Source organism: Gymnodraco acuticeps, unplaced genomic scaffold (genome assembly GCF_902827175.1).
Source record: "Gymnodraco acuticeps unplaced genomic scaffold, fGymAcu1.1, whole genome shotgun sequence".
In the NCBI taxonomy this organism is placed as follows: Eukaryota; Metazoa; Chordata; class Actinopteri; order Perciformes; family Bathydraconidae; genus Gymnodraco; species Gymnodraco acuticeps.
In genome coordinates this window covers 1541043-1563672 of record NW_022990966.1, presented here as the reverse complement: position 1 = coordinate 1563672, position 22630 = coordinate 1541043, and the positions used below count along the sequence as shown (strand labels likewise).

At 41.3% G+C, this 22630-nt stretch overlaps 1 protein-coding gene across 7 annotated transcripts in view; it reads right to left on the bottom strand.

Moving 5' to 3' along the window:
- Window positions 1-22630, bottom strand: part of LOC117558860 (DNA (cytosine-5)-methyltransferase 3A-like) — a 41746-nt gene that overhangs the window by 6024 nt on the left and 13092 nt on the right. For 4 of the 7 annotated variants that reach the window (XM_034235313.1, XM_034235316.1, XM_034235315.1 and 1 more), the window contains exons 5-20: window positions 19182-19228; window positions 17712-17852; window positions 9795-10124; window positions 8467-8625; window positions 8138-8245; window positions 7374-7530; window positions 7080-7226; window positions 5569-5613; window positions 5146-5225; window positions 4881-4993; window positions 2737-2920; window positions 2550-2634; window positions 1755-1900; window positions 973-1063; window positions 658-806; window positions 173-273 (exon numbers count right to left, since the gene is read on the bottom strand). In XM_034235313.1, the coding sequence (XP_034091204.1) occupies window positions 173-273; window positions 658-806; window positions 973-1063; window positions 1755-1900; window positions 2550-2634; window positions 2737-2920; window positions 4881-4993; window positions 5146-5225; window positions 5569-5613; window positions 7080-7226; window positions 7374-7530; window positions 8138-8245; window positions 8467-8625; window positions 9795-10124; window positions 17712-17852; window positions 19182-19228 (2083 nt within the window). The remainder of the gene's footprint in view (window positions 1-172; window positions 274-657; window positions 807-972; window positions 1064-1754; window positions 1901-2549; window positions 2635-2736; window positions 2921-4880; window positions 4994-5145; window positions 5226-5568; window positions 5614-7079; window positions 7227-7373; window positions 7531-8137; window positions 8246-8466; window positions 8626-9794; window positions 10125-17711; window positions 17853-19181; window positions 19229-22630) is intronic. The other 3 variants (XM_034235317.1, XM_034235318.1, XM_034235319.1) reach the window with 3 other exon arrangements.

Here is a 22630-nt window from a genome sequence, read left to right as displayed (position 1 = left end):
GAAGAATTCATTTCTTAATTTTGGTAATATATATAACTGGCATAGTGACTACCTTATTAAGGGGATTTGTTAAAAGCTTGGCCTATGTCACAAAGCAACTCTGTCAACAAAGTTCTTTATTCCAAGGGTTTCTTTTTCCATTGTGTACGTCTCAGACTGCTGCCTCCCTCACCATTCACACACCAACCTGTTCATGCCAGGAAGGTTACCCCAGAAGTATCGAGCGCGGTGGGCAGCGGACACTTCCTTGGCATCAATCATCACCGGGTTGCACTGAAATCCAAGTAAAGCATAGGAGAAAAGACATCAGGACTCAAGGTAAGAGAGTTACCATTTCATATTTAGTTTTTCTAGTTTGTGGGGATAAAATGCTTGTATTTTAAATGTACTAAAATCGATATAGGGTCAGGTGAAGTTCTCCAAAATGTCTGAACTGCAAAAGCAAAATGGAGAGCAAAAGACAGCGTCTAAGAGTACATCAAACATAGCACATTAAAATTACATCAAGAGTGTCAGTGCTTCCTTCTCATGATCTGTGTCTAGAGATAATAAATGAGTGCCACAAGTGGGCATTCATAAGCCATCAATCGTTATGTCACTGGCATCACATCACACTGTATATATAATAATAAATCTTCAGCAACAAGTTCAGCTGACCTCTAAAAAGCGAGATATGTCCCTCTTATCGCTGACGCCCATGGCAACCACGTTTTCAAAGAGCCAGAAGAAAGGGCGGGTTTCCCCCTCCTTTGGCCGAGCCTCGTGGAGCAGCCTGTAAAACTCAAAGAAGAGGCGGCCGGTGCCCTCTGTGGGACAAAGAGAGGCATTGAACAGGGTTGAATATCCAGTAAAGGGCACATACTTATATTTCGATGATCTGTGTATTTAGATGATCAACTTGTTGGTATTTGACATGATAGGAATCTAAAACAACATTACAAAGAAATGTATAAAAGTGAACAGTAAACTTGCCAAAAAGACCTTTCCGTGCAGGGTTGACTATAGAGAGGTCATTGCATGGGCTTCCACCAATAACTAGGTCAAAAGGCCCCCACTCGTGTATCTGTTTAAAGATAAGAAACAAAGTCAGAAACACAGATAAAGACTGAGGCAGTATAGATAAAGGTATCACAGCACTAGTCTGCCAAGTTTCAAGTATACTGTGCAAAACATTTAGTTGTTCTGCTCTGATTCAGTAGCTGCCTATAGTTCTCATTATGATTGGTTTAAATATGTTTCATATTTAAAACTGGAGTAGTGACCACTAATATCTCTATCTCATTTGAGTTTACAGTCTGTGTTGCCTTTTCATCCAAATATAGTTTTCTTCGTCTTTTTCTAGACGCATTCTCTTATTGATGAATCTGTGTTTCTGTGTTGGTACAGGAACATGAAATGATTTGCAATTCTTGGATTACCTAACGAGACAATCTGTAGTCATAGCTAGGTGCGTTGTCCCTGTATTTACTCAGTTGTTCAATAGTTGCTCATTTACCGCGTTTAAGCCACAGATATACCTGTGCACGTTTACTCTTCAAATCCCACATTACGACTTGTTTAACAATGTTAAACAAGTCGTAATGTCGTAATGTGGGATTACACACATTACGACTTGTTTAACAATGTTAAACAAGTCGTAATGTGGGATTTGAAGAGTTGTTTTGCCAACTCCTTGTATGAATCTAAAGCATAGTACAACTAATTAAAAACATGCAAATTTCACAAGACCCTAACCCAAAAAAAATGAAACTCACATGTTTGCGTGTGACGGTTCTCACATCGCCAACGTACATGATGCGACCCTGATGCCGGACGATACCCACAGTGATGGAGTCCTCGCACACTTCAGAGGCTATATAACGATCCACTTCGATGCCAAGGTCTTTCAGAACCAAAAGCCCTGCACAAGACGGGGTCAAAGGTCAGGCAGAACATAGTAAAACTGAGGACAAAACTAATTATAGTGCACAATGAAAAGCAGAAACTGATGTGTAGCCTTGGAGCTGTATGTAGCTGAGTTAAAAAAGGATGAGGTGTCTGGGATAGTGTAAATAAAAGTTTATGTGCACTTAATTTTTCCATATTTATTTAAGCTTTATTGCAATTAAACATCTCCTTGCAGAGGTACAACTAATCAAATTGTAGACAGGTCCATTTTAGATCACATCGTGGGAATAACATCAAATATAATACTCATGTCCTCATATTGTAGAGCACATATATCTCGTTCTAAAATGTTAATAACCTTCCTCCAACTTCTTTCATCTATTTTTAAAACACTTAAAGAGACCAGCTCCTCTTGACCCAAATCAGTTTGCCTAAAATGTCTTGCCCCAGATGCAGCATACCCAAAAATGCCAGACGTGGACAGATAGCAAGAGTAGGTCTTGCAAGATAATAAAAGACAATTCTTTCCACGTCTACCAATACGAGTTTATATCACATATTGAAGTCAATTGATTAATTACAAAAATGATTGTGAAAATGTTGCATTTAATTGATACAAACAGAAAATGTTATAAAGAAAGGCGATCCACTTTTTGTCTAACCTGTTGCTATGCCGTCAAATAGCGAAAGGACCCGAATAGGCTTCCTCTTTTCCACCATGACTGGGGGGTAATCCTTTGGTGCTTCCTGAAATATATCACAGGGAGAGAGAGGGGGAGGCAGTGAGACGCAGAGGAAAATGTGGCTCCTTGGTTAGTGGGATTTATATCCTGAAGGTCTATAACTCACAAAATCTTGGTCGTGATTATTTGCAAAGAAGTGCTGGAGACGGCTGGGCCAGTCACTGCGACGCCCGAGCAGACCGAACGCGTTCTTCGGACTACACATGAAGCAGTTCCATGGGTCCTCGTTGATGGCCAAGTGTGCCGCGCCCTGACCCACGAGGAGGTCAACACACTCCACACAGAAACACCTGAACACATGTCGAGGGGGTTGGTTAGTACAAGAGATAATATTATACTCCAAGAAGACTCTAAAGATCAGTATTTTCCAAAGGTTTATGTGGCAGTATCCATTGGTTAGTTCATTGTAGGGATGGCAATTTGAAAGCAAATGTATATTCGAATATTCGACCCCCCAACCGGTTAACCAAACTGTACATATCCTATAAAAAAAAAATTGGGTTAAAAAGAAAAAAAATTTGAATTTTTTTTTAAAATAATTTTTGGAAATAAATACATACATGTTCAAATAAGTGTAGCAACCAAGTCGAATTTGTAAAATGTATTGAACTGGTGATCACAGTTTGACAGCTATAGGCCTACAGCTTTCATGTGTGGAGGCGATTCACAATCAGGCCAGCTGTAGAGAAGACCCTCTCAGAAATATTTCCACACATTACTCCTTTTTGACGCCATGTCTGTTGTGTAGGACTCTTCTTAGAGTGTAAATAATTACCGGACTATGACTGGTAAGATATGTTGAATACCGGCAAAACTAAATCTCTCCAGTCAAAATGTCTATGTACTTTGCCGCCACACACGGTTGCCAAGCAGCGCTTATTGTTGTTTAGGCTGGCCACTCATGTGTCGCGAGTGTTGACAGGGGGCGGGGGAGCACGCTCATGAACTGTTAGCGCCGGAACCTCGCAGCGGCTGCGGAGCACATTTGCGCCACATTTGGGCAAAAGATGAGGTTTGAGTCTGCGTGATCTGCGTGTAGGGAGGGGCAGCAGCCATATCATTGGCTAGAACTAGCTAGATCTGATGGATTTGGACATAAACACGAGTGAAGTATAACCGGACGCAAGAGAGAGAGATCAGCACCTGCAGCTCTGCCCGCTGTGAGGGACCGGTGAACGGAGCAAAACACACCTTTAGACATCAACTAACACATTTAGCTATGGCACTGTCGTGTATATATATACATTGAATTATTCAATTTGATAATATATAATCAACTTAGGCATCCCTCCCAAAAAAAAAAGAATAATTTCAAATATTCGATTAATCGTTCCCATCCCTAGTTCATTGTGGGTCAAAGATCTAGTTTCATTCAGTAACTAGTGATTTGTGTTCATTGTGGGACAGATCTTACATTCCAAGCATACTGTATGAAAACGTGCCTTTTCGGTTGTGATGGTGGATATTTTTCAGCTATATCGGATATGACAGATCGGATGGAGATTTGGACTTTATAACGGGTCTGTATGAAGCATAGCTGAGAAACGGCTGTGACAGATTCTCTTTTCATTTCATGGGGGACTGGCTGTCTCTCTCTTCTGTATGTGCCACTAATGCGGTTTTGTTTGTTGTTCGGTCTGTTTGTCAGCATGATTGCGGATAAATACTGGCTTGACTTTTATGGTATGTGGTGGAAGGGTGTCTATTTTTGTATTTCATTCTACCAAGTTGTCATGAAATAGTGTCTGCTCCTGTAACTGTGAAATGATGTTGCTGCCAGTCCTTTCATTTCAATCCACAAAATGTCCATGCACCTATTTTTAGCCTTTCCACTGATGCACATTTATAAAAATCCATGTGCATAAGTGGAAAGACTGTTTTTTTGTTTAGGTTTGACTCGCGCTCTCCTTCTAGTTACGTCATCTTGAAGCAGCTTCTTCTTCACCAGTTTTTTGGCATCTGACTCGGTAATTTCCACCATATTTAATCTCAATCCATATACTTTTCAAAAATGTGCATTGCACTAGTGGATGAAAGCTTGCATCAGTCACGTGCTTTCTTTTGGCTGATTTTCTGTAAATTCAGTTGTCAACCTGACATTTGTATACTTTTCTTAGATACCATAAAACCATACATATTTCTTCTTCCTGCAAAAGTTGCTGGCATGATTTACATTTAATTGTTTATAAAGACATTGTGGCTTTTTTACCACCACCTTCACCAGACAGTAAAACTCAGAAGTCATCTCACCGACAGCAGTTGTTGTTTCCGCACATGAGCACCTCTCTTCCTCCGCAGCAGATCGTGCAGTATGACTGATAGCCATCGTCGTCATATTGATATGCACATTCTAGGAAGTGGTTCTGTCACAAGTAGAAACAGATAAGAGCAGTTTGACATGTTTTAAGATCCAACATGTCATGGGTGCTACTTGAAACATGGAGCTATGGCTTGTTTTTTGACACAGTAGTTGATGTTGAGTCCCCGACTTTGAATGACCTCTATGTCAGCTTACCTTACAGCTCTGGCACATTCCTCCCGCAAACAGCGGGTGTTCCCGGCTAATATTCAGACTCCCACAGGAGATACAAATGTCTGCAGAAAGAAGTGCAGCATGTCAGTATTTTAAAAGGGGGGCGGTCAAAGATGTGTGAACTCGCTGCTGCGATGCTCCAAACTTCACACTTCATTACAATTATCTGAACAGCTGTGAGGCGAATATCTAATGAGCTTAGCAGGTATCTATGTTTGGAGAGGACTCGAGAGCAGCAAATCATGGAAATATGGTTTCTACATGTTGACTCTTTTATTGTTTTATTAATGTTGATGCATACATTTCTGCTTTTGCTAGGCAACGACAAGGGCAAGTTTAAGGCATGTAGGTGTTAACTCTGAGAGGCTGCTTCAAGCCAGAGAGCTCAGCGGACACATCACTTACCCTCTATGCTGCGGCACTTTTGTCTCACTTCTTGAACCAGCCGCTCTGGAAATACAAAACATGAGACACCTCCATGAGTTATTTAGGATTAACACTCAACATAAATGTGCGAGGTCAGCAGTATCTCCTTTTAACCTACAGAGTGAAGTTGTTGTAGTTATTTATAATCATAGATCAGAAGAAGGAAAAAACAACATGACAATGAATAATATCCAGCAACCATCTGTGTAAATGCAGAACTATAGTTTTCTTATGATAGTCTAAAACTACTTTTGCTTGTGCATACATATATATACAGTAATTCTGACTATGTAGAAGAAATGCTAGAAGTTGTAAATCCTTAATTTATTGGCCCATTTTTTAAAAAGCTTTCAAAGAAGAACTGAATTGCAGGCCTCTCTGGAAAAGATGATTCATGTAAGTTAGGAGCCACAGAAACCCTAAAACTGACCCCTGTGGTATACCAAATTCTAAGGGGAGATACTTTCATCATAAGAAGAGAACAGGATACATTTTAGGTCCAGTTTGGCAGTAAATCCATTCTGGCTACTTGTTTTTATGAAGGACTCATGTTGCATTTATTATCTTTAGCAATAGGCGCATTCACACCAAGTACTTTTCCCACAAAGGTTCCTGAGAACTACGATTTAGTTGCGTTCACACCAAAAAGTCCCAGGAACTAAATTAGTTCTAGAGAACCTTTTTTACCCCCTTTTCAGTCCCTGCTAGAGAGCAGGGACTTTCGTGGGAGAAAAAGGTTCCTGTGTCTGATTGGCTGGGCGGATTGCAAACCACGCCCCATCAAACTCCCAAAAACTTTTGTGAAGCCGCCATTTTATTATCCTCGCATTGCATTATTAGCATTAGCCCAGCGCAGAAACGCAGAGAGACTAACTTATGACAACACAAAATAAAACATGGGAGCGGTGGAGATGAGGAGGTGTCGGCGTTCTGGCCGTTCCCAACTCCGGGGACTTCCGGCCGGGGACTTTGGGCGGCAGTATACGCCGTGAAGTTGTTTGCGGCCTGCCAGTAAACCCAAAGCAGAAGAAGAAGAAGTGACGTCAGCGGCTTCATTTGCCTAATCCACCCCCAGCGACTAATTTCCGGTGTGAACGCGATCTGTACTTAGTTAATGAGAACTAAAGAGTTCTCAGGAACCTTTTGTGGGAAAAGTACTTGGTGTGAACGCGCCTAATAGCAGTATATGTACATGGTGCATTGAATGCTCCTGGACTAGTAATGAGTAGTAAATACGTAATGAGATGCTCATAGATAGAATTAAGAGTCCGAGCCGGTGATGATATTTATAAAAGTTGTTTGGAAATGTAGTACGGCTTGAGCCTTTTTGTATTGTCACATCACTCACTTCCATGTGAAACCTGCCTCTCTAACGGACCTCTTGTCCACACACTACTTCTGAGACCACTTACTCTAATGCTGAGTCTGTCCCATGGGGATGAATACAGAGTTCATGACTCCTATTTAACCCAATAAATGAGGCACCTTACCTCGTGTCCTCTCATCAATGATGTCCTTGACCTTGAATTTCTCTGTTGTGCTTTTGCGAGGCTTTTTGGCTGGAGGAGGCGTATAGGCTGCAGCTTCAGGCTCCACCCACATCTCAGGGTGGACTTCCTTATATGGGTTACGCTCCTCTGTGGGGCACAGCATGTCAAACAATTAAAATGACAAGCAAGAACATGAATAATGCAATTACACCCCTAATTTAAGAAATGTGTACTTGAAGAAATCCATTAACAGCTTTTATCTGTGAAATGTAAAAGAGATTGACTTCCTCTCACCTTCTGGGGGCTCTAAAGCCTTGGGTCCAGTGGGTTGAAATCCTGTCATAGCCCAGTCAATCATCTGCTTGTTCAGCATTTCCACTGATTTGGAGGTTTCTGTCTCATCACTGTCGGGGCAGGCCATGAAGGCTTTGCCTGCCCGGGTGCTAGCCGCCTGAAAACAAACAATATTAGAAGCTGAAGTTTATCCTCGTTACAGAAATATAGTCCAGTAAATGATCCAGTGTGGGCTCAACCAAAGACATATTGATTTGATATCCTAACAATGATTTGATCATTTTCTCTGTATTCCACATCTAAGCACTTTACCGCAGTACATTTCAATGCCTTTTAATGGTTTTATGGAACATATGGGAAATTAACCTTACAATTTATTGCGGCGTGTTAAATCAGAGGAAACAGTTCCAGTGCTTCATTGCCTGTAAAACTACAATTATTGTTTTACAACATGTTAATGAGTGTGCTTGCAAGGTTTTGATAGTAGCACTATTGTATGTATAGGGCATGGCTGGCAGTCTACCCCTGATATCAGACTTCATGCTAAAGCTAAGTGTCCATTGGCTTGAGCTTAATTTTAGCGCACAAACAGAGAACTGGTCTATCTCGGCTTTAAATGTATGCACAAGTGAAAACAACTGCACAGTGATGTATGTAAGACACATTGACTACACTAGCAACTATAACTGTTACATTTGCTGTTAAAAAAAAACCAGTTGTGTAAAGTTTTAAGCAGGTCAATCAATAAATGCTCTTATTCTCACCTGTAGCACCTCATAGATGGCTTTCTTGTACATGGGCTGCTTGTTGTAAGTTGGTTGGTGAAAGGCATTACTGAAGGAACTTAAATGCATGAGTTTCTCTACACAGACCTGTAGAAATACACAGGACATTACATTACTTCACATGTTTGAAGAATTGTTGTTATTGGGATAAAAGTCTCTCTGCATTGATGAGAAATGGAGAAAGGACGTCATATTGATACAAAAAAGGATTATAAAATATGTGGTTGTCACTCTCAATTTAAGGCTGTTAAGCTTGATTTCTGGTGAAAGATTGACCAGAAACATTGCCATTGGCTCTGAACGCTCACCACTGAGAACTTTCCGTCTCCAAACCACATGACCCATCTGGTTCCCTCGGCCGCTCGGCTCCGCCCTGTCATCCACCAGGAGACGACGCGGCCCGGCCACCACGAGAAACCTCGCAGCTTCCCCCAAACCAGCTCGCCGATGCCAAAACCACGACCGTCCTGCAGCCAAAACAAAAAACCAAATCATCCACACTGTTTAAAATTCATAGTTGTGAAATATTTTCTAACCACTGTCTGCTTCAGTTTGTTGAACTTTGGGTTGGTACATTCAAGAAACGTTTTACTGCCATAAAGAGCTTTACAAAATGTACAGAGTTCAGCAGGCTCGTTATTCAGACCCTCGATTCAGATATGATATAACTCCCCAAAAAAACATTTGACAGGGAAAATCAAATCTTATGAAGGGAAATAAATGACGTACAGACAGGCATGTAATAATCGTCAGTTGAGAAAATTCTAGAAAATTTGTAAATGTAACGTAAAGGAAGAATATGCATCGAGTCGAATGACGACCCGAAACAATGCAACCTCTTCAGCACCATGGAGACCAAAGTTAAATAAAGAACAAATGTAATAGAAGACGATATTATAACACATCATATTTAATATACAAAGCCTATTATGCTATACTACATACTCAACACTACAAATTGGGGCTGGAGATATGTGATTAATTTAATTATGATTAATCTTATTAACAGTGCAGACAAATATTTAACTCTAACCATCACACATGAGAAAGACGATACAAAATAACAGTTTGCTATTTTTACTTTAAAAAATAATTGCATTGATTTAAAAGATTTTCAAAATAGTTGCTGAATATTTTTTTGCTGATTTCCTTACCGTTACATCTCTAAAATGAATCTTCACAGATAATCCTAAAACTGAATGCATAACAAACTGTACATTTTTGTATGTAAAAGGACACGTTCACAGATTATTAACATTGAAGCTTGTTTAAAACAAAGTGAAGCCCTTTTTTAAATGTTCAGAAAAAAACCATATATAGTATAATGTATACATTTCATATACAGTCAGAACTATACCATGCTTCTGAGTGAAATATGCGAATCCCATGCAACACGCTTTGTGCTGCATATCCTCTGCGTCACTTCAGCCCTTTCTATTAAAAGTCAACATGACATATTTAGTATTTTTTTAAGCTTTCTGATCTCTAGTTGTAAAACACCTAAACTTCCCAAAACATGAATGGCCGCTTAACTCGACATGGATTAACCTGGCTTTAGACTAAATCCTTCTTCCAATACAGAGCTCTGTCCGTCGACAGCCGATCATTAATCAGTGTGAATCAATATCAATCTTACCTCATACTCGGGCTCAGTGTCTGCAGGCTTGGGGGACGTCTTGTCTCCCCCCTCGATGGCGACGGGTTCGGGGGTGGTGGCCACGGTGGGGGAGGCGGGGTCAGTGGGCTGCTGCTGCTGAGGTGGCGGCGGCTGATGTTGTTGTTGTGGCAATGCCGGCTGTGATTGCTGTTGATACTGAGGCTGCGTGTGAGACTGAGGCTGCTGCTGCTTTGAAGGCGCTGGGTGCTTGATTATTGAGACTTCTTCTTCTTTCTGCGTCTCTGTTTCGCTCTCCTCGTGATCCTTCATCGTGTTCATCGCTGACATCAGTTTGGACTTTTTCTCTGCCTGAAATACAGTAACAGCAGTGATGAGGACACGTCTTTCAAAGGATGTGTCCAGTGTTTGAGGCGGAGTATTTAATACAAGCTGGATACTTCCTTTTTTTTTTAAATATAAAAACAAATTTAAAATACTTAAAGAAAACAAAAAACTAATTGTTAATTCAAAAAGCTGTCTAAATATATAGTGTACAGGAAAATACAAACATAAACGCTGATTTTAAATCAGGAAAAATGATAAACTCCTGCTCACAAATATACAAATAGGACTGTTTGAAAAAAATCATCTCCCACTAAAGACCTTAGCGAGTGATAAACTTGATAGACAAGTCTATAACAACAGGCAGACAAAAATAAACTCTAAATGTTCGATTCAAGGCCCAGGATAGGTCAAATAAGAAATAAACTAAAATCTGCACAAGTAATATTTGCAATCTTTAGGTGCTTTGGGTAGACAGTGTTTAGGTGCTTTGGGTAGACAGTGTTTAGGTGCTTTGGGTAGACAGTGTTTAGGTGCCATGCACACACGTTTTTATCTTTTTAAAATATTGAGATTTTCCACATAGGCACTACTAAATAAACAAGACATATCAGTTTGGCTGATAGGTCATACTTCCTATTTCTGCCAAGGAAGATTTGTTGATTTTTTGCTAGGTTTTCTTTCTGTTGATACTAGTATGGGACATGGGCAATACACAGGACGGATACATGAATGTGTTTGGCGTAGGCCTGCAGTCATTGAGTGCCTATTATGCAATGTAACACTTCCATTTCTGCCCCCTATTTTATCCTTATTAAAGTTATTATTATTATTATAGTTCTCTGTGGGTCTGTCACTGTTGTAGCAGCAACCTTTCACACACACACACACACACACACACACACACACACACACACACACACACACACACACACACACACACTCACACTCACACTCACACTCACACTCACACACACTCTCTCTTTTACACACAGCCATCTGACCATTATTTATTTAAGAATTGTGATCAATGAAGCTTCATGTGCAAAGCATTTTTACCTGGTTAAATAAAGGATATATATGCCCCATTATCAAAAGGTTCTACCTGTATCATGGCCATGCAGTACTCTCAATTCAATTGCATTACTCCTAAATAAAATATAAATAGAGGCTGATAGCATGTGTAGCCATTTAGCTGTGTAAGTGAAGAATCTTGATTGTTGGAGGCTGACGGCTTTTTCCAACATGCTTTTATCTCCATTCATCATCAGCACGGTGTACAGTAACTCTATAGTGTCCCGAGCTGAGGTCACTGGGTTTGTGGTACCTGACACTGTTGGGTCGATCAGAGAGGACGAGACGCAGCCGGGACTTAAGCCTCTCACTGTAAATCCCCAACAGCTGCACTTGTTCTGATGTCTCTCTCCCAAACACACACACGGTAGGACTCACATGCACACACATGCTAACTTTCTTCTTTTCCTCCTCTTTTCTTTTCACACACACTGACGGAATATATATATGTCTAAAGTCCCATATATAAACACGTGTTAGTCCTACTATAGGCTCCACGTGAGAGCCATGCTGCACAGCTGTGCTTACGTTCCTCAAGTGATTCTCAGGTTCTCAGGACACACACACACACACACACACACACACACACACACACACACACACACACACACACACACACACACACACACACACACACACACACACACACACACACCACACACACACACACACACACACACACACACACACACACACACACACACACACACACACACTGTAAATGTCCAGCGGTGGAGTGGGATCGGAGAGCCGGAGTGAGAGCACAATCCTCCATCCCAGTGTGACACTCGTAAACAATAGAGCCTTTAAGGGGAGGCGGTGCTTAGATGGCCTGGGGAGGGGTTTCGGTGCAGAAGAGTAGAAACATGTGCTCTTCAATCTAGAGGCTCTGCTGTGGTTTATAAATATCTGTACTGTACTGCTGGAAGGATAGTTCAAAGTCATATGTGTTAGGCTTCCTGGCTCCAGCACAGGCACATTGGAGTTAGTGTTCGGTAGCCTGCTTGGATGTGTGATTCCAGATGGTAAACTGCAAAAACTAACAAATGTCAATTACACTGCTAATACGTGATGTGTATGGGGAGAAACAATCTGTAATCATATCGGAAAGTGAGGCAAGCAGTTGCTGGAAGAAATGCGCTGACAGAGAAAAAATGCAACGGGAGTTTTAATGAATTTATTTAAGAGTGAGTTGCTTCATTGTCTAGTATGGCTGCAAATAACGATTATTTTCATTTGTTTACTTTCCAAATTAATGTAATGATTGTTTGGCTTATAAAATATCAGATACAAGTAAAACATGTCCTTCCCAGTTTCTTAAAGTGTAAGGTGTTTTTATCATAGCAAAACACAAAGATATTAAGTTTAATATGAAAACTGCATTTTCTGCCACTTTTGCATAAAAAGTGACTAAAGATTATTGGTAATCAAAATAGTTGGCAATCATTTTCCATCACGTTTTGTTAAACTAATCATTGTAGCTCTATTGACCAGTAACCGCATATATAGTGGGGGGCAGTAAAGCAGCCAAACTGCTGTTACTGGGCTAATTTTGGCGCTTTTAGGGTCAAACTATCTCCACAGTCCCTTTAGTCAGAGCCAATAAGAAAGTGACACTGGAAAAGCCAGTGGGGGGAGGAGAGAAAGTTCAGTGGCTATAAGAACCAGATATTTGTCTCTGGACCTCTTCCCAGTTGTAAATGCCCCCCTTTTCGGGGCCTCACAGTGAGTGCAGCTCCACCAGCAACACAGACCCTCCGAGTCTAAAGAGGAAAGGAGGTAGCAGAGACAGAATGCGGTCTTTATCATTTACACACGCCTGCCTGTCACTGACAGCTCAGAAATACCACCACTTATATCCGCTGTCACGCCGCGCTGAAGACAAATACCAAAAATGACAGCAGACATACTGAAGATGTAAACACACGGCAGAGTAAATGTGTTTAACAACGTCACAGGGAAAAAATCTACACTTTCTCCCCCTGGAAAAACAATATGCATTCAATGGAAAACCAAACCTCAGTTGCTGTTTTGACATACATGTGTTATGGATAGAGTGAAAGCAGAAGCTCTTCAGGGCTCTAGCAGAGTGTAGAGGCATGTTGGGTGCACAATGAGGGATAATCTGACTTAAAGTCTGTGCAGCATGATACCCTGAGGGCTCAGGGGTGACAGAGTGCACTGTGAGAAAAAAGAGAACAGATATTAGTCTCTGGGGTGTGTAGATGATACTTTAGTCTCCAATCTTGGCTGTACTTGTTAACAAAAAGGTCACGTTTACAGCGTAGCTTCAGTTATTTATAAGACAACAACTGCCTATTATAAGCTGTTAACATTACGAGGTACAGTTATGAGGCTCAAAGCGTCAACACATTGTGCATAAACCCTGAAAACTCCCATGTAATACAGGAATGAAAACAAAAGGCATCAGACAAAATAAGTTGTTGAAGCAGTAGTTCAGGTGCAATCAAATCACAACAACCAAGCTTTCTGCAAACTGATTAAAGGTCAAAGTTAGATGAAATAAACTGTCACTAAACATTACTTCCTCAGACAACGTGACAGCGAGCCTTTGAAGCAACACAAAAGATGTTGACCTTTGAATGCAGTAGTGTCTCATGTGCAACAGGCAGCAGAGACGCAGCAGGGACTGTTTTGTGTAATTGTTTGATGGATTTTACAGTGACAGTTTTTCAGTGCAAAGAAATAATCTTATCTGCTGAGCAGCACTGCAAACAATTAATAAAAACTTCCTTAAGACACGACAGGTGTAGGTAACTAAAGATGCATCAGACAAGGAATGCAAAAGCTGGTCTTAAACCATGAAAAAGTGCTGCTTTTAAAAGTGGAAATGCTGCCTGAAAAAGTGCACAAGTGGCAGGTTCTGTTCATTCATTAACCTGATTTTAGCACAGATCCCTACAAAGGCTGTGTATTTCATGAGCGGCCTTGGGGGGTCACACCCAAATAGACCATCTGGTTCTCATTGTATTGCGTCCTTTTAAGAGATAATTAGGAATATTACAGAGTCAGCCATGAATACATAAACAGAATCCCCCATGAATCCACAAGTGGAGTTGTAAAAAAAGGCTCCCTGTAGAGGCTGCTCCGTTTCCTCCAAAGCCCTTTAAAATCTTTTCAAGTTATCAAATACCTCCTCTCGTAGTAAATCCATGGCCTACATTAAACAGAAAAAAGTACACACTGATAGCAAGTAAAACGATTTGAGGCCTACACAACAACTTTTTTCCCAGTAAAATGTTATGTAAGGTGAAATCATGGCAAAACAGCAAAATCCTTTAGGTGAATATATCCACTCTGACATTTCTTTGCCTTTTTAAGAAACAGGAAATAGTTTCAGCACATTTTCACCCCACGGGAAAAACTTTTTCACAGAGGCAACTTTTTTCCCCAAACACGGCTAAAGCCTGCTCACTCTCCCTTTTTAAAGAGACGGTTTCCCTTTAAGCTGAGCAGAGCAGATGGTCCACGGCAACTCGTGGAAATACCTGAAGTCAGCATATTCCCCTCGCTGTAAGCAGGCTAATCAGACATGCACACTATCCCTCCATGTTACCAAACAAACAATGCAGTGCACATACCCATACACACCAGCGCGCAACCTTCATAATCCAGTGTGGGGCTTGAGTTTTTTTCACCCCCACTCTCAGGGTAGAAGAGATCGCTTAAAAAAAGAAAGCATGAACATTTCTTTGTCTGGGAATTCAGGGTCAGGTGATTGCCGAAAGGAATTCTGGTTGGCTAGAGAGGACTTGCAAAATCCTGGCAGCGAGCCAAGAGGCTGTCTTGCAAGCAGGGCTGGAAATTTGCTGCAAACCTCATCTTCACCCTCATATCCATAGCACAGAGTTCATTTCCATAGTTGGGGGAGGGGTCAGGAGAAGAATGGGGGAGGGAAAGGGAGAGGGAGGGACGGAGAAGTCCACTGTAACTCAAGGCACATGAACAAAAAAAGAGAGATCCCGAAGAAGTGTACGACGGCAGTAACCCTTTCAGCCACCATGTCCTCCCTGCTGCAGAAACATGCAACAGAAAAGCTCTGTGTCAAGAGCAAACTGAAACTCGGCATCACATTACTCCCCCGAAAGCAGGAAAGGGCCAGCATAAATCACTCTTTTGTGTAAATTAAATCAAAGCTTGCTATTCACCAGATGAAATAAAACCGAATACACAGAATTTACATTTTACAAATCCCCTTAAATCTTAGCCTTGTACGGCTACTTGTTCCAGATAATCCACCTCTGCTTGGTAAACCTGAACTGCCTGATTGCCTCATATTTTACGACATTTCACATGTGGGACCCTGGCATGTCTTGCTAATTTGGCAATATTTCTTCCCTGGAGACATTTTTATGGCCGCTCTCTGATCCCTCTCTGGAGTCGAGCAAACGGGGGCTTGGGCAGAAGAGATGGAAGACCCCATGTCGATACTACGGAAACTCCTCATTATGTAAGAGAGGAAGTTGCACTACATCATATTACTACCAGGAGTCATATTTAACACGACTAAGTAATAGGTAATGCGGAGAACTCCATATTTATCAGCTTTAACATCAGGCTGGCATAGTTGCTACTATTCATATTCCAAAGGGGAATACAAGCTTGTGTACGTTATCACATTTTCAAGAGATTTTCTGAATGCAGCAAAAAATATCAGTTTGTTGACAATAAGCTCCATTCAGTAGCTCTCCATACAAAATCACAAAATTACATTTTCTTTTCTCTGAATACCTAAAGCACTTCATGTGTCCTTGACCTTTGAAGGTTGTCAAAACAATCTCACCAAAAGGTCCTTTTGGCAGCTGGTCTGAATAAGTTAATAAGATTCTAATGATGCAACCTAAAGCTCCGAAATACATACTAAAATGTAATCTGAATAACTCTGTATAAAATAAATCGTCCTCATGAAGTAAAAATACTGAAGCAGAATGGTGCATATCTAAGGCTTCTAACAAATGTTTTCCCATTGACCAATGTAGCGACTGAACTTCCATAAATAAAGTGTCTGCAAAGGCTAAACTAGGCTCATCACCTTGAGTCATTCCAAATAAGAGTTCATGCTGAAGGTAAAATGTCAGGATGTTTTATATAGAAAATAAAACCATAACCAAAGCAGGACTATACGGTCATCAGAAAATATCTGAACCTAGCTCACACTCTTCAACATCCAAACCCTGGACTTAAAACCATTATACCACAGTCCAAGGTGACAATTTACAGAACGGATAACCAACGTCCAGTCTACACAAATAATTACAATAATAGCAATATGACTAAAGGCTAACTAAGGTTTGGCTTCTGCAGTGAAAGCGCTTAAAGTCAGTCTTCATTTAGAGCTTCTAGTTAAAATCTCTGAACTTTTCAGAAAACCGCTGTTGACCTCCTCGTCTCATGGTGTAAAAAGTCCAAGAAACCGATGCAAACGGATATGAAAGTGTCTATTCTCCAATGGCAGTTGGAGTGTTGATATGTTTTCCAGATATTGTCATAAGGTGCTTTCACACCGCAGTACTTTTCCCACAAAGGTTCATGAGAACTCTTTAGTTCTCATGAACTAAGTACAGATCGCGTTCACACCGGAATAAGTTCCTGGGGAAGGATTAAGCAAATGAAGCCGCTGACGTCACTTCTTCTTCTTCTGCTTTGGGTTTACTGGCAGGCCGCAAACAACTTCACGGCGTATACTGCCACCCGAAGTCCCCGACCGGAAGTCCCCGGAGTTGGGGACTGGCTTCAGTAGAAGCTGCTGGGACTCCCAGCAGCTTCTACTGAAGCCTTCCGAGTAAATCGCCAGAACGCCAACACCTCCTCATCTCCACCGCTCCCGTTTTCTTTTGTGTTGCAATAAGTTAGTCTCTCTGCGTTTCTGCGCTGGGCTAATGCTAATAATGCTAATGCGAGGATAATAAAATGGCGGCTTCACAAAATTATTTTTGGAGCTTTACGGGGCGTGGTTTGCAATCCGCCCAGCCAATCAGACATAGGAACCTTTTTCTCCCACGAAAGTACCTGCTCTCTAGCAGGGACGGAAAAGGGGGTAAAAAGGTTCTGATTAACTCATTTTAGTTCCGGCTCTTTTTGGTGTTTTTGGTGTTTTGGTATTTTTTGGTGTTTGGTGTTTTGGTGTTCTTTTCGGTGTTTTTTGGAATTATATCGGAACTAAAGTGGGAAAAGTACTGCGGTGTGAACGCGGCTATAGAAACAAATCCCATTTCTGCTGGGAAAACAATGCAAAATGGACACAGGTCCTGAATTAACAACAACATTCTCGTGGGAGAACCATTAATCATTTCAAGGCTTTTTCCTGTGCTAATACAATGGACAAGAACAAAGTCAGGAAATGCAGGAGCTCACTGAGCCAAGGCCTTGGAAATCCACTGACGTAAATGGTACCTTCATGAGATATCAAATGACCCATCAAATACACTTGGCTGTGAATGCACCACAATCCCTATCTTTAGCCCCAGCAGCTTGTGAACCTGTAATCTACGGTGGCTGGGAGAGAGCTGGGGTACTCACCTCCGTCTTCCACTTGGCCAGCCACTCCTCTCTGGTCCTCTTGTTAATGTAATAAGGGTCACCAGCCTGGAAGGTTATTCTGGGCATGGGCCTCTGACGAAGGCTGATCTCCCAACCAACTCCCCTCTTGCCTCGACCTGCCTGTTTAAGATATTAAAAAAAAAAAAAAAGTTAGCTACTTGTTCTTTATTCTTCGTTTTTCTCTTTATAAGGAAGCATAAGGATTTGTAATAAATATGTCACCTGTCACTAGAGCCTTATACACTCTAGTTTAATAAGTGAGGAGATGGGGTTGTCTCATTTCCAAAAAGATGAGGACTCAAATGTTGGTATGCCCTTAGCTTGTGATTGGTCAGGCAGTAAGAAGTCATGCCACAATGTCTAATCACAACACCTGAAGGTCACCAGCCCACTGATACAACAAGCTTCCAAGTGTATTTGATATTTCAAATGTATACAGCATTAGGTACCATTCCCTACAAGTTCAATGGCAATGTTTTCTGAACCTTGAAGATAGTCGACGATGCAAAGCTTCTAGTCTATCAATGGTGAAACAACAGTTTACTCTTTGCAAGAGAGTAGCTGGCCAAACAATTTAACAATACATAAAAATAAGCTTAAAGGAAATGTTTGATATTTCGAGAAGTTAACTTTCTTGCTGAATGTAAGATAAGAATTGTTTTTTAACTTGTTTTTTGTACAGATAGAACAGGCAACATATAAGGTATTCATTAGTGAGTTTAAGGATGCTGGTTTGGGGGAGTTATTGTTAGGAAGAGGCAGGGAAGCTGTTTCCCCTCGTTATGTTAAGATAAGCTTACAGGCTCCGGCTTCATATCTAACAGAGAGAATGGCATCAATCTTCTTAACTCAAGCTTAAAAAAGCAAATAAGCGTATATCCCAAAATGACAAAACTGTGCCTTTTCTAAAGGGATCAAATGTACCGGTAAATCCTTGGACAAAGCCGGGCTCGCCGTTTTCCAGACTTTTTGCTAAGCTAAGATAAATGTGTAAGATATTCTCTTTGCAAGAAAACAAATACTGTAGGTGTATTTCCCAAAATGTCCTGACCAGCTATAGTCATGAAGAACACTCAAACCTCCCCTCAAAAACCATATAACCAGTCATTCAATCAACCTGCAATCCAGGGTAAATCATAACACAAAAGAGAATTGCTAGTTGGGTTGGTGTATTCATAACATACCAGTTTGTAGGAGTCAGGTGCAGAATGTAGTTGTATTCAACATTTCTGCCACAATAGCTGCCCTTTGTCAAGTCAAAGAAAAGCTGTTATGCTTCTGTTCAAGCTGCAGCACAGCCATCGATCATGCTGGCAAGCAGAGGCTTCACAGTTTGTGGCAGGAAGGGTATTTCACCCTCACAAAGGAAGCTACAGCCGTGGTGTGACAGACACCTTGAGACTTACATCCGCGAGAAAACACAAAGACTGAATGGAGCAGAAATCTTACCTCGGTCTTGACTGCAGCGCGCCGGTCCTCCTCCTTGTGCTCCACATCTAGAGAGAAGACAGCGACACAATGTATGGCCTGAATCATTCAATAGAGAAGGACATTTGACCACATCCGTTATCCTCGTATCTGTGTTGAGACGAGGTGGCCTTGTGTTCATCAGTAACCCACATAAGACATTTATTAAACCAATAGTGTTAAATAGGCCCTATTATGCTTGTAGGGGGTTTCCCTGTCCTGCAGTGTGTTGTATAGGTTTGTGTGCATGTACATGCTAAAGGTAATCTGCAAAGGCAACGTTTCTCTAACACAATAGGGCCCGTTTAAGCTAACATCAGCCCATTTACTACTTGTTTGATCAAATGTAAAAGTATATATATTAAAACTTCTGGAAGAGCCACTCATCAATTGTGCTTTTTTTTTTTTTAAACGTCTATGGGAGCCATGTGAAACTTTAATGCAAAGCAGAGCATGTGGAGAGGCTGCCCGGGTTATGATGAGTGTGGACCCGGTTCAGGTTTACTTTGGCTAAAGTCACACTTCTGACCTTATATCCCCCCGTCACGACACACAGCTGGTAGCTATTAGCAGGACCCCTCCCACCACTGACAGAGAGGCATGATGGTAACAATGTACTGCTTCTCTTGAACATGACTCTGGGGGAGTTTGTAATCTGCCTGCCAGTCTCCAAAGCCTCAACAGGATCAAGACATGAGTAACTCTCCCTACATATTTAACATGCAATAACTAAGTGTAATATGGACATGATCATACACTTATTTTGTATTGACCATGTACTCTTACAGTACCTATACTGCACATTTGATATTGTAATACCTATAAGGTAATCCCTAACATTAACATTATCATATTTTACGAGGAATACTGTTTTGGCATTGTGTATATTTTTGATGCAAATGCTGCATATCTCTGGATTAAAAAAAGTGATTTATCTTAATTCGTATTGCTGCAGTCTTTAAGTTTAAAGAGCACAATGTGTTTAAGTGATAGTAATATGAACTTCCCGTGATATCTACTGTAACTCCAACTTAATCGACCTTAGGGTGAATTTATATTGTGAGCACATTTTGTAGGATCTACCACTATACATACACTGAACAAAAATATAAATGCAACCCTTTTGTTTTTGCTCCCATTTTTCATGAGATGAACTCAAAGATCTAAAACATTTTCTATAAACACAAAATAACCATTTCTCTCAAATATTGTTCACAAATCTGAAAAAATCTGTGATAGTGAGCACTTCTCCTTTGCCGAGATAATCCATCCCACCTCACAGGTGTGGCATACCAAGATGCTGATTAGACAGCATGATTATTGCACAGGTGTGCCTTAGGCTGGCCACAATAAAAGGCCACTCTGAAACAGTTTTCCTTTATTGGGGGGGTCTGGGGGGGTCTGAAAACCAGTCAGTATCTGGTGTGACCACCATTTGCCTCACGCAGTGCAACACATCTCCTTCGCATAGAGTTGATCAGGTTGTTGATTGTGGCCTGTGGAATGTTGGTCCACTCCTCTTCAATGGCTGTGCCAAGTTGCTGGATATTGGCAGGAACTGGAACACGCTGTCGTATACGCCGATCCAGAGCATCCCAAACATGCTCAATGGGTGACATGTCCGGTGAGTATGCTGGCCATGCAAGAACTGGGATGTTTTCAGCCTCCAGGAATTGTGTACAGATCCTTGCAACATGGGGCCGTGCATTATCATGCTGCAACATGAGGTGATGGTCGTGGATGAATGGCACAACAATGGGCCTCAGGATCTCGTCACGGTATCTCTGTGCATTCACAATGCCATCAATAAAATGCACCTGTGTTCGTCGTCCATAACATACGCCTGCCCATACCATAACCCCACCACCACCATGGGCCACTCGATTCACAACATTGACATCAGAAAACCGCTCACCCACACGACGCCACACACGCTGTCTGCCATCTGCCCTGAACAGTGAAAACCGGGATTCATCCGTGAAGAGAACACCTCTCCAACGTGCCAGACGCCATCGAATGTGAGCATTTGCCCACTCAAGTCGGTTACGACGAGGAACCGGAGTCAGGTCGAGACCCCGATGAGGACGACGAGCATGCAGATGAGCTTCCCTGAGACGGTTTCTGACAGTTTGTGCAGAAATTCTTTGGTTATGCAAACCGATTGTTGCAGCAGCTGTCCGAGTGGCTGGTCTCAGACGATCTTGGAGGTGAACATGCTGGATGTGGAGGTCCTGGGCTGGTGTGGTTACACGTGGTCTGCGGTTGTGAGGCCGGTTGGATGTACTGCCAAATTCTCTGAAACGCCTTTGGAGATGGCTTATGGTAGAGAAATGAACATTCAATTCACGGGCAACAGCTCTGGTGGACATTCCTGCTGTCAGCATGCCAATTGCACGCTCCCTCAAAACTTGCGACATCTGTGGCATTGTGCTGTGTGATAAAACTGAACATTTTAGAGTGGCCTTTTATTGTGGCCAGCCTAAGGCACACCTGTGCAATAATCATGCTGTCTAATCAGCATCTTGATATGCCACACCTGTGAGGTGGGATGGATTATCTCGGCAAAGGAGAAGTGCTCACTATCACAGATCTTTTCAGATTTGTGAACAATATTTGAGAGAAATGGTTATTTTGTGTTTATAGAAAATGTTTTAGATCTTTGAGTTCATCTCATGAAAAATGGGAGCAAAAACAAAAGTGTTGCATTTATATTTTTGTTCAGTGTATGTATGGTGGTAGATCCTACAAAATGTGCTCACAATATAAATTCACCCTAAGGTCGATTAAGTTGGAGTTACAGTAGATATCACGGGAAGTTCATATTACTATCACTTAAACACATTGTGCTCTTTAAACTTAAAGACTTTTACCTAAGTCAAATATTTAGAACATTACTAAACACTTCATTTAGTAATGGAGTCTAGTAAGGTTGATTTGGATGAACTAAAGGATATAAACAGTTCCAGCACTGATGTATTGTAAGGATTGAAAACCCTTGAACACTATCAGCGGTTTCTTCGAAAGACAAATATTTTCCACAGGAAAGAAAATGCCCAGATATACAGCGGAAGTTGCATAACCAGAAGCGAAGGTGCAGAGTAGAGTAAAGAGCAGAGTAAAGAATGTCAAGAATAGCACAGAAGATATTTGGTTAAACATGTGCTAAAACCGCAGTCTAATAAAAAAACACTATAAAAAGCTCCAGTTGGGATTTCCCATTAACTTGGCTGTGATTTAAGATGTGGAGTTCCATGTTATTCATTCTTTAACAGCATTGTTTTCCTTTGTTCAGCAGAGCAGTGAGGGGTTAGCCAGGGAGCATGGACACCACCCAACTGAAACACTAAGACGGCAGAGAAAGGTTTTCACCCATGGCAGCAGCAGCAGCAGAAAAATAGATAAACAAGACAAAATCAGCTTCATCCCAGAAG